Genomic DNA, 13,350 nt, shown 5'->3' on the forward strand with positions numbered 1-13,350 from the left:
CTGATCAAGCAATTGAAAGATCTGTACTACAAGAACTACAAATCCCTGAAAAAAGAAATTGATGAAGACCTCAGAAGATGGAAAGAATTCTCATGCTCATGGATTGGTAAAATTAACATAGAGAAAATGTCATCTTACAAAAAGCAATTTACAGATTCAATGCAATCTCCATCAAAATTCCAACACAGTTCTTCACAGACATAGAAAGAGCAATTCTCAGCTTCATATGTGTCATGGTTTGTATATTCTTGGACCAGGGAGTGGCACCATTTGGAGGTGTGGCCTTGTTGGAATAGGTGTGACCTGGTTGGAGTAGGTGTGTCACTGTGGGTGTGGGCTTATGACCTTCTAGTTACCTGGAAGTCAGTCTTCCACTAGCACCCTTCAGATGAAAATGTAGAACTCTCAACTCTGCCTGCACCATGCCTGCTGGATGCTGCCCTGCTCGCACCTTGATAATAATGAAATGAACCTCTAAACCTGTAAGCCAGCCCCAATTAAATGTTGTTTTTTATAAGACTTGCCTTGGTCATAGTGTCTGTTCACAACAGTAAAACCCTAACTAAAACAATATGGAAAAACAAAAAAACCCAGCATAGCCAAAACAATTCTCAACAGTAAAAGAACTTCTGAGGTAATCACCATTCCTGACTTCAAGCTGTCCTAAAAGCAATAGTGATAAAAAACCACACGGACTTTGTATAGACAGCCAGGCCAATTGCTTCAGACAAACCTCAATTGGATCCTCGATCTGCAGGAATACAGGGTTACAGTGGTTACAGGCGAGCAAGGAGTTGGTGCAGATGACAAACAAATATGGACACAAGGAAGTGCAGCATCTGGATGTAATTTGTCTCAAAGAGAGCATCAGTCTTATAAGTCTATTGTATAGTCCACCTTCCCACTAGGCTTTTGTAAATTCCTGTGTATGGGTGTAACTCAGCTATCTATAGTTCTAAGTATTTACTCTAGTTCCTTCTTAGACCACAACCTTCCTTCTTCCTAGCTAATTGTAAATTCCTGTGTAGGGCAGTGACTCAGCTATCCATGCACAGGGTCAGCTCAAGGACTGCCTAGAACTGATGAAGAATCTAACTTAGCTATATGTCAAAATCAATCCTTAGAGGCACTTATAATAAAGCAATGTTGAGGGAAAGCACACAGATCCATTCATTGACTAAAGCAAGGACATTATTGGAGCATTTGTTATACAGGATGCCACGGTTCCAGGAGACTAAGTTTCTGTGAACTTTTTGCCTCGGGACTTTGTCCAGGTTTCTAAACCTGTCAAGTGGGTCACTACTGGAGTGGATGTAGCAGCCAACCCATTGAATAGAATCTAAGTGTCAGCACCAAACCCACACACCTATGGGCACTTGGTCTTTGACAAAGAAGCAAAAAAACATACAGTGTAAAAAAGAAGGCATCTTCTGTCAATTCTAGCCTAACTTGTGGCCTATCTGTAGGAGATTGAAAACAGATCCTTATTTATCACCCTGCATAAAATTAAAGTCAAGTGGATAAAGGACCTCAACATAAAACTAGATACACTGAATCAAATTGAATAGAAAGTGTGAAAAAGCCAGGCAGTGGTGGCACACACCTTTAATCCCAGCACTTAGGAAGCAGAAGCAGGCAGATTTCTGAGTTTGAGGACAGCCTGGGCTAAACAGAGGAACCCTGTCTCGAAAAACAACAACAACAAAAAACCCTCAAACTCAAACTCACTGGTATAGGAGGAAATTTCCTGAACAGAATACTAATGGCCCAAGCTGTAATTGCATCAATCCATAAACGGGACAGAGGTTGGAGAGATGGCTCAGCAGTTAAGAGCACTGACTGCTTTTCCAGAGGTCCTGAGTTCAATTCCCAGCAACCACATGATGGCTAACAATCATCTGTAATGGAATCTGATGCCATCATCTGGTGTGTCTGAAGACAGCTACAGTGTACTCATATACAGAAAATAAATAAATAAATCTTTAAAAAAAATAAATGGGACTACATTATGCTGAAAAGCTTCTGTAAGAAAAGAGACATGAATAGGATACATCAGCAACCTACAGATTGAGAAATAATCTTCACTCTCACTACATTTGCCAGAGGGCTAATATCCAAAATATATAAGAACTCAAAGAGTTAACCTCCAAAAAAACCAAACAACCAAATTTTAAAAATGTGCTACAGAGCTATACAGAGAATTTACAACAGAAGAATCTCTAACGACCAAGAAACACTTAAAGAAATGTTCAAAGATTTTGGTCATCAGAGAAATGTAAATCAAAACAACCTTGAGATTTCACCTCACACCAATCAGAATGACTAAGATCAAAAACTCAAGTAACAGCACATACTGGGGAAGATATGGAGAAAGAGAAACACTCCTCCATTTCAGGTGGGAGTGCAAACTGGTACAATAACTCCATAATTCAATGTAGTTATTCCTCAGAAAATTAGAAATGGTTCTACTTGCAGAGTTAGCTATACAGCTCTTGGGCATATACATAAAAGATGCTCCCCAATACCAGAAGGACACATGCTCCACCATGTTCATACAGCCTCACTTGTAATAGCCAGAAGCTGGAAACAACCCAGATGGAAACAACCCTCAGCAGAAGAATCGATACAGCAAATGTGGTTTATTTACACAATGGAATACTATTTAGTTACTAAAAACAAGGACACTATGAACTTTGCAGGCAAGTCGATGGAACTAGAAAGTATCATCTTGAGTGAGGTAACCCAGACCCAAAAGGATATGCGTGCTATGTACTCACTGATAATCTGATATTAGCCAAACCATACAGAATACTTAGGGCACAACCCACAGACCATAAGAAGTGTAACATGCAGAAAGGCCCAAATAATGATGTTTCAATCCCACTTCAAATGGGTATCATGAAAGGCAGAGGGACAGAGAGATCTGGGTGGAAGAGGTGAGGGGAAGAGGATCAGGTGTGGGTGGGGTCTGGAAAATACCAGAGACCTGGGAGGTAAGAGACTCTCGGGACTCAATTGGGATTACATTAGCAAAAAATCCCATCACTGGGGAGAGAAAATTTTAAGAGCCCACCTCCAATAGATAGACAGGTCCTCATACAGAGGGATAGGGTTACTAACCTCCAGTCAAAATTTCTGACCCAGTACTGTTCCTGTCTAAAAGAACTACAGAGACCAAAATGGAGAATAGACTAAAGGAAGGGCGGTCCAATGACAGGCCAACTTGTGATTCATCTCATGGGAGGGCACCAAGGTCAGACACTAATACTGATGTGCTTACAGACAGGAGCTTAGCATGTCTGTCCTCTGAGAAGTTCTACCAGCAGCCAAGTAAGACAGTAGCAGATACTTACACCTAACTATTGGACTGAAGTCAGGGAACCCTGTGGTTGAATTAGGGAAGGAGAGTGACCCACTAGGAAGACCAGCATTCTCAACTTACCCAGACCCATGGAGCTCCCAGAAACTGAACCACCAATCAGTACCATATATGGGCTAGGCTGATGCTCCTAACACAAATTTTGCAGAGGTCTACCTGTCAGGACTTAGTGGGAGAAGGTGTATTTAATCCTTGAGATACCTGAGGCCCCAGAGAAGAGGAAGGCCTGGTGATCTGGACCACACTCTTGGAGAAAGGGGAGGGAGAATGGAATGAGAAACTGTAGGAGGTAGAAGTGAGAAGGGGGCCAAGGTGGGAAAGTAAATAAACAAAATAATAAAAGACAAAAAAAAATAATGAAAGAAAAGAATAAGGAAGCGCTAACTATATTGATTTTTCTCATTACACATTGGATACCTACACTGAATTATCACTCTGTATACTTTAGTTATGAGTATCAAAATAATGAATATTGTGAAGAAGTGTATGTCCAAAAACTGGAGTGAGATATGTGATATTTTATGAATACTAATGATATACATATTTTATGTGGAATAGTTAGGTATGTAAAATTTTATCAGAATAAGGCTATGTTAAAGCTTTTATGTATAGCTGGGTTTTGTAACATTTCCTAGAATTGTGATATATCTACATTTTTAGCTAATTTTCATCTACATATACAAATAGATCAAGATTTTCTGGGAAGATTATGATGTCAAATTTTCCTCTTACTGATATTTCATTATATATCCCTGAATTCCTGACTTATTTTTTTTTGATGAGTATTACAAAGAGGGACAGCTATGGGATATGAAAATTAATACTTTCTGTAGAACAACACAGAGAAGGTTGAAATCCAATGAGACACAAAGGCTTCTTTGTAAGATTCTTACAAATCAAATCCCGAGGTTTCCTGCACCTTTCCTCCCTGTCAACCTTCAGTAATCATGAAATCCTAGGATGCTTTCCAAACATGTTGTCTTTTGAGACACTCACAAGAGAAAATAAATGGGATTTGGTGATTATTGATAGGAAAATGAGACAGAAAAGTTATTGACTCCCAAAGCAAAAGCTGTCATTGTAGCAAAAGCTGTCAAGTGCAGGTGAGATGAAAATTATCATTCTGAGGGAGGTTCATTTATGGAGTTATGAACCTTTATCTCATGGTTTCTCTTCCTCTCTCACTTACACTGCTGACCACCATGCCAGGAGCTGCACACTGAGATGTAGCTTCTGCTGAGGAAGAGTGAGCTGTGCAATTTTACTGAGTCTGGTAAGGAGAGAAAATAGGGGAGGAATGGTAAGTGCCCATGCCTGGAAAAGGGATTCTGGAGGGAAATACCCACAGACAAATTTCAGGTAAGGAAGAGAAAGAGCTAAGAGAAGAGTTCCTAACCTGTTGCTGATCCATGATATGTGATAACATCATGTCGGTACTATTTGTGAATCATCCAACTGATGTTTCCAAATTTTCATGGTTGTAGTTTGTGCCTATAGTTTTGGTCATGGCAGGCAAAGTGTTAACTATAGCACTATGTCCACAATACATTTTTATGTTGTTTAAATTTATACAATGAATGTAGTTTCTCAATTTTAGAATCTGTTTATGTAACAGTTAAATGACCTTCACAAACTTCATTACTACAAAGTTTAACTAAACCTGTGGATTCATAAACAGAATCCTTTAATTTCAAATTGCTGATATATTACTATATTTTTGTGTGTACTTGTATATATGTGTAGGTTCTCTGTAAGTTTAGATGCAGTCTTCATTAACTGTGCTAGTTTATTCAGAAGACAATCTCAGTTGGCCTTCTTTAGAATAAATTCATTTGTTTTGTTTTTTGAGATATGGTCTCCCAACTAGCTGTTACTCTAATTACACTGTGTGGGCTGTTCAGTGATCATAAGTAAATTCTTGTGTCTGACTCTCTAGTGCTTTGAATAAATGTGAACGACAGTAGCATATCCATTGCCATTCCTATTCTGTTCTTGATTAGAGTCTTATTGGCAAGGACTTATGGGTATACCTTCTGATGCTCCAAGGAGACACAGCCTCAAAGTAAATTATCATTTTCTCTGGCTCTTATAAATGTACTTTTATCTTTTCTAAATGGTCTGTGAGCCTTATGTGCAAGCATTGAATTGTTGATATCTTAGTAAGAACGGGGCTCTGAAATCTGTATTTAGTTTGATGTGGTTTTCTGTATCAACTGATCAATGCTAATAACATAGTAGAGCTGATTACATACACATTGTATTTATATATTAGGAAATACATACTCATATGTATATGTCTAAATTATATTAATAAAACCATATAAATATATATAGTATATATGGATAGATATATAGATATAAAGATATCATATCACTTATTGGAAAAGGGGGTCATGGTATAACTGAGCAAGGAATAGTGAGTGAGAGGCTTTGGAATAAGGAAGGGGAAGGGGAAAATGATATAATTATGTTATAATAAAAAACTAAATTAAAAATAAGTTTAAGATTACATGACAGCACAGTAGTTATTTATTTTATGTGAGTTCTAGAGCTCAAATATATATTTTCCAGCTGTGATGCAAGCAGTTAAGCAATTAAGCTTCCTGTTCACCTCGATAATGATCTATGCCACAGTGTTATTTCACATATTAGTTTTCTTCTTTCATAGCTGATTATTAGTTTTGAACAAATTTCATGAACTAATATTATTCTAGTCTTCATTTGAGATAGGCCATCCTTGTTTCATCCTGAAATTATGAAAATATTTTGATATAAAAGGTATTTGGTCAATCTTAACCTCTCAAATTCAAAGGAGACAGGTATTTTCTGTTGATTAGACTATACAAAAATATTTTATATGATCCAGGCAGTATATAATGGAAATAAATTGAGTGTCAATTGAACATTTCAAAATGTAGCTGACATAGCATCATTGAGCACAAAGTTATGTGACTGTGTGTGCAATCAGCCAGTTCACGTTCTCATTTCTCATGTCACCAAACTGCCCCAAGTTACCTTTTGAATTCAGGCAACTAAAAATTTTTTCTCTCATACTTTACAGATTGTGTGAAAAGATTTTAGCTACAGAGCGATCATTGTTACTCCTCATTGTAGTTTTCAATTAAATTTAAAAGCACTTTCAATTAAATTTTAAAGAAAGATATCTTAACTATATAATCTTCATTGAGATTTCTTGATTTAAGTTGGTGTGGTAAATATGACCACACTGTGCATTTCTGTAAGAGAAAAAAAAAATCTATGTTTGTTTGTTTGTTTTTAATACAATGACCTGTACCTTTGAATTGCACATTTTCACTGTATAGCTATTTGGAAAGAGTTTACCACTTAGAATAGTTTTGCTGGGGGCTCTCTTCCACAGTCTGACTCCAAATGAGCAAGCATGGACGTATCATTATGTATGAAGTTTTGTGAAATGTAATGAAAGCTCTTTCGCAGTGTACCGTGTTCTAATTTTTAATGTGAACTTATAGGTACAGTCCTCTACCCCTTATAATAATCATTTTCTCAAAGAGTACACATGCATTCTATAATTAAGTAGAACTTTATGGCTTCAGTACATTTGGAATGTATAGATTTCTTTCGTGTTGAAAATGGTTACTAAAGTCTCTTTCCTTCTTATATGACTTGTAAGCCGTTCAATGTTGATTTTTGGTGTGAACATTCACTCCACTTGAACACCATTTAACCATTGATTCTCACAAGGTGGAGCACCATTATTCTTAATGCTTAAATTTCCATGAAGTGTAGTGGAACTTCTGTCTATAAATACGGCACCTAATAAATTTCAAACTTTTCACTGAAAACTATTAATGATGATAAAATATTTCATTTGAAACAGATTCTTGCTATGTTGTACACAATGGCCTTGGATATAGAAACTCCAGTGATTCTTGTAGACCCACACATCCCAACTTAGAAAACGTCAATACATGATTTGGCTCAGAGATGTGATTATTGCCATAATTTGAAGGAAAATTTGCTGAATGACATAATGGATTTTGGGAACCTGGCAATGGGAATTGTACTCTCACTTCAGAGTGCACTTGGTATTCTGGGAAACTTCTCTCTTCTTTTCTACTATTTAGTCCTTTATAACAAAGAACGCACATTAAAGATCATAGATATAATACTTATACATGTATTCACATCAAACTCCTTGATTATTTTCTCCAAAGGACTTCCAGAGGTACTTGCAGTTTTTGGATGGAATGACTTATTCGATGATGTTGGGTGTAAACTAATTATGTATGTTAGAAGAGTTTCCAGGAGTATGTCAATTAGCATGACCTGTCTCTTGAGTGTCTTTCAGGCAATCACCATAAGCACCAGGAACTCCTGCTGGAAGGAATTTAAAGAGCAAACAGCAAAGTTCATGGGCCTGTTCATTTCTCTCTGCTGGATCCTATTCATGCTAGTAAATATGCTTTTCCCTGTATATACATCAACCAACAGAAATAGCAAAAATAAAACACAAAAAAAAGATATTGAATTCTGCCACTCTGTAGGCCGTGACAAAATGGTAGATATAATGTATACAGCATTTTGTGTGTTTCCTGAAGTCCTGTTTTCTTTGCTCATTGTATCTTCCAGCACCACCATGATAGTCATACTTTATGGACACAAAAAGAGGGTTCAACACATCCTCCACACTCATGCTTCCCCTAGGACCTCTGCTGAAAACAGAGCCACACAGACCATTCTGATCCTGGTTTGCACCTTTCTAGCATTTTATACACTCTCTTCAGTTTTGCAAGGCTATGTTGCACTTTCACATGATCCCAGTTGGTGGGTAATGAATATCACGACCATCATTTCTATGGGTTTTCCTGCTATAGGCCCATTTGTGATGAGTCGTGATTTCACTGTTTCCAGATTCTGCTTTACCTGTATAGGAAATCTAAAACTTCCATAATCTTGTAATAAATCTGAAAGTGTATTTTTAATGATGAATATCTAATCTTGTTTACTCATGCTATTCAAAATATCAGTGTAATAAAATAATATATGATATATTCATTTAATAATCATTTTGTAGCAGAATAATACTATGTTCTCTCTTCTTAATTATACCCTAGATAACTAACTGCAGATTCTTGCCAAATTAATAGTTCATAGTTTAGACTACATTTCATTGAGTAGACCTATGATTTTCTTTTTTTTTTAAATATTTTTATTAGGTATTTTCCTCATTTACATTTCCAATGCTATCCCAAAAATCCCCCATACCCTCCCCCCCCCCCCACTCCCCTACCCACCCACTCCCACTTTTTGGCCCTGGCGTTCCCCTGTACTGGGGCATATAAAGTTTGCAACTCCAATGGGCCTCTCTTTCCAGTGATGGCCAACTAGGCCATCTTTTGATACATTTGCAGCTAGAGTCAAGAGCTCCGGGGTACTGGTTAGTTCATAATGTTGTTCCACCTATAGGGTTGCAGATCCCTTTAGCTCCTTGGGTACTTTCTCTAGCTCCTCCATTGGGGGCCCTGTGATCCAACCAATAGCTGACTGTGAGCATCCACTTCTGTGTTTGCTAGGCCCCGGCATAGTCTCACAAGAGACAGCTATATCTGGGTACTTTCAGCAAAATCTTGCTAGTGTATGCAATGGTGTCAGCGTTTGGAAGCTGATTATGGGATGGATCCCCGGATATGGCAGTCTCTAGATGGTCCATCCTTTCATCACAGCTCCAAACTTTGTCTCTGTAACTCCTTCCATGGGTGTTTTGTTCCCAATTCTAAGAAGGGGCAAAGTGTCCACACTTTGGTCTTCATTCTTCTTGAGTTTCATGCGTTTAGCAAATTGACCTATGATTTTCTTAAAATGTGTTTGGTTACTAGTGTTTTCTTTTTCTCCCCATTGCTTAAATAGGACCCCTTGTCAGGCCAGTGTTTTGGTGTTTTCCTTAAGGTTTATAATTGGGTTCTGTTGGGAGCCATAATGGGACAAGCTAAAAACTAACAGGTGATCATCTTGAAAGGGTCTGCTTCAGATTATTATATAATCTGTGCCCTTATTAAGCAAGGAAAGATTCTTGCTATTAATTTGCTTTTCCTGTTATTATTTAACATATATAACAATCACTTTTTCTTTCCCTATGCAAGAAAGATTGGAGCTCATTTTTCATCCAGAGGGAGTGAGTTTTTCCTGCAGTGAGTGCTTCATCTTTTGCTCCATATGCATATTTAAGTATGGATGTGTAAGTATGTAATTGTGAGAATCCATGCAATCTGGACCCAACTGGGCTTGAATAGAAATACATAAGAGTATGCATGAATCTGTACATGAATTACGTAAGTTTATGCATATTTGCTTATGTAAAGGTTTTTCCGTATGTGAGTATTATTCTCTTCTCCTGGTTCAATAGAATTTTCTTGCTCCAAACTTCCCCCTAGCTTGACAAGTAAGAGGCATTTGGACAATATGGAAAAGTCTCTAGCAGTTAATCCTCTAATCTCCTGCTTTTTTAGGATAAGGTGCTAAGTGCCTGAGACTGCAGTCTTTGGCCTCAGAGGATCATAGAAAGCAGGTCAGGTACAATAGCATAATTAGACCTAGATTTAGATAAGTAAACTTTTTATTATGCAGCAACCCTAAGTATCTCATAAGACAAAGTCTTAACCCGGTATTTCATAAGACCAAGTCTTACCCTCCACCTCTGCTCTTCACCCTCTGCTGCCTCAAAAAGAACTGACAAGAAAGAACTCCCTGCTGAGGATGGCCCCCATCAGGGTTCTTTCCTTACTCTAGGAGAGTGCATTACTACTACCAGTACTATAAAAGCTAATAAAAAGAGATAAATGTAACTGCTAGATTTCCAGAGTGTTTGTACCAGCTTGCAATCCCACCAACAATGGAGGAGTGTTCCTCTTTCTCTACAACCTAGTCAGCAATTGCTGTCACCTGACTATTTGATCTTAGCCATTCTTGACTGGTGTGAGGTGAAATCTCAGGGTTATTTTGATTTGCATTTTCCTGACAACTAAAGATGATGAACATTTCTTTTTTTTTTTTTTTTTTTACTTTTTTCTTTTTCCCTTTGAATATATATCTTTTTTAATTGCATATTTTCCTTATTTACACTCCAAATGTTTTCCCCTTTCCAGATCTTCCCTTCAGAAACTCCCTATCACTTCCGCCTTCCCCATGACTCTGAGGCAGCTCTCCCACTCAGCCATCCACTCCCTCTTCCATCCCTGGCATCCCCCTACACTGGGCCATCAAACAAACTCAGGCCCAAGGTCCTCTCCTCCCACTGATGTCCAACAGGGCCATCCACTGCCACATATGTGACCACAGCCATGGGTCTCTCTATGTGTATTCTTTTTGTTGATGGTCCAGTTCCTGGGAGCTCCTGGGGTTCTGGCCTCTTGATACTGTTGCTCCCACCATGGTGCTGCAAAGCCCCTCAGGTCCTTCAGTCCCTTTTCTATCTCCTCCATCAGGGACCTTATGCTCAATCCAATGGTTGACTGCATGCATCTGCCTCTGTATTTGTCAGGCTCTGACAAAGCCTCTCAGGAGTCAGCCATATCAGGCTTCTATGAGCAAGCACTTCCCTGCATCCACAATAGCATCTGGGTTTGGTGGCTGTATATGGGATGGATCCTTCTCTGGAAGGCCTTTCCTTCAGTCTGCTCCACACTTTTTCTCCATATTTCCTCCTGTGCATATTTTGTTCATCCTTCTCAGAAGCACTGAAGCATCCACAATTTGTTCTTCCTTCTTCTTGGGCTTCATTTGGTCTATGGATTGAATCTTTGGTATTCTGAACTTTTGGGATAATGTCCACTTATCAGTGAGTCCATACCGTGTGTGTCCTCTTGTAAGTGAGTTACCTCACTCAAGATGATATTTTCACGTTCCAGCCATTTGCCTGTGAATTTCACAAAGTCATTGTTACTCATAGCTGAGTGGCATCCCATTGTGCAAATGTCCCATATTTTCTTTATCCATTCCTTTGTTGAAGAACATCTGGGTTGCTTCCAGCTTTGGGATATTATAAATATGGCTACTATGAACATAGTGGAATATATATCCTTATTACATGTTGAAGCATCTTCTGGGTATGTGCCCAGGAATGGTATAGTTGGGTCCTAAGGTAGTACTATGTCAAATTTTCTGAGGAACCACCAGACAGATTTCCAGAGTGGTTGTACCAACTTGCAATCCCATCAGCAATGAAGGAGTGTTCCTCTCTCTCCATATTCTCACCAGCATCTGATGTCTCCTGAGTTTTTGATCTTGGCCATTTTCACTGGTGTGAGGTGGGATCTCAGCATTATTTGATTTGCATGTCACTGATAACTAAGGGTGTTAAACATTTCTTTAGTTGCTTCTCAACTGCTGCCCATTTTTAATAGGGATATTTGTTTCTCTGGAGTCTATTTTCTTGAGTTCTTTGTATATTTTGGATATTAGCCCTCTATTGGATATTGTATCATTAGTAAAGATCTTTCCCTAATCTGTTGGTTGCCATTTTGTCCTATTAGCAGTGTCCTTTGCATTACAGAAGCTTTGCAGTTTTATGAGATCCCATTTGGAAAGTGTTGTTCTTGGAGCATAAGCCACTGATGTTCTGCACATTAAATTTTCCCTTTTGCCCATGTGTTTGAGGATTTTCCCCACTTTCTCTTCTATTAGATTCAATGTATCTGGTTTTATGTGTAGGTCCTTGATCCAGTTGGACTTGAGCTTTGTACAGGGTCATAAGAATGGATCAATTTGCATTCTTCTCCATACTAACCACCAGTTCAACCAGCACCGTTTGTTGAAAACGCTGTCTTTTTTTCCACTGGATCGTTCTTTAGCTCCTTCATCAAAGATCAAGCAACCATAGGTGTGTGGGTTAATTTTTGGGTCTTTAATTCCATTCCATTGATCTACCTGCCTTTCACTGTACCAATACAATGCAGTTTTTATCACTATTGCTCTGTAGTACAGCTTGCGTTTAGGGCTGGTGACTCCCCTAGATGTTCTTTTATTGTTGAGAATAGTTTTAACTATCCTGGGGTTTTGGTTATTCCAAATGAATTTGAGAATTGCTCTTTCTAAAGCTATGTAGGTACCTGGTGTCTGTCTCGAAAATTGTCCATCTCATCCAGCTTTTCCAGTTTTGTTGAGTATAGGCTTTTGTAGTAGGATCTGATGATTTTTTTTAATTTCCTCAGTTTCTGTTGTTGTATCCTCCCTGTCATTTCTGACTTTGTTAATTTGAATGCTGTCTCTGTGCCCTCTGGTTAGTCTAGATAAAGGGTTAGCTATCTTGTTAATTTTGTCAAAGAACCAGTTTCTGGTTTTGTTGATTCATTATATAGTTCTCTTTGTCTCTACTTAGTTCATATTAGCCCCAAATGTGATTATTTCCTGCCATCTACTCTTCTTATGTGTATTTGCTTCTTTTTCTTCTAGAGCTATCAAGTGTGCTGTTAAGCTCCTAGTATATGCTCTCTCCAGTTTCTTTTTTAGGCACTCAGAGCTATGAATTTTCATCTTAGCACTGCTTCTGCTCTGTACCATAGCTTTGTGTAAGTTGTGCCTTCATTTTCATTAAATTTTAAAAAGTCTTTAATTTCATTCTTTATTTCTTCCTTGACCAAGTTATTTTTGAATAGAGCATTGTTCAGCTTTCATGTGTATGTGGGCTTTCCTTTGTTTTTGTTGTTATTGAAGACCAATGGAAGACTGAGGACTGTGGACGGACTTTGGAACGTTGGGCTTGAATATCCATTCATTGTTAAGAGCTCTGTCAGATGTTTTGTAGGAGCTTGGAAGATTATGTGGAGAACAGCGCAGAAGATGGAGGCCTGTCTTGTGAAATTTCAGAGGGAAAATTAAAGACTCTTTTCAGGGCTATTGCTGTTTTGATTGTGAAGATTCTGTAGTTCTGGTTACCTGGGGCTGAAGAATCAGCTGTGATTAACAAGATACCAGAAGTACTAAAGCAAAACCTT

General features: G+C 38.3%; 1 protein-coding gene across 1 annotated transcript; it reads left to right on the plus strand.

The window, feature by feature from the left end:
- Window positions 1-7,391: 7,391 nt before the first annotated feature.
- On the plus strand, window positions 7,392-8,312 carry Vmn1r229 (vomeronasal 1 receptor 229). Its single transcript, NM_134190.1, has one exon. It carries the CDS (start codon window positions 7,392-7,394, stop codon window positions 8,310-8,312), a length of 921 nt encoding a protein of 306 aa, NP_598951.1.
- Window positions 8,313-13,350: the final 5,038 nt, after the last annotated feature.

This window comes from Mus musculus, chromosome 17 (genome assembly GCF_000001635.26).
Source record: "Mus musculus strain C57BL/6J chromosome 17, GRCm38.p6 C57BL/6J".
Classification (NCBI taxonomy): domain Eukaryota; kingdom Metazoa; phylum Chordata; class Mammalia; order Rodentia; family Muridae; genus Mus; species Mus musculus.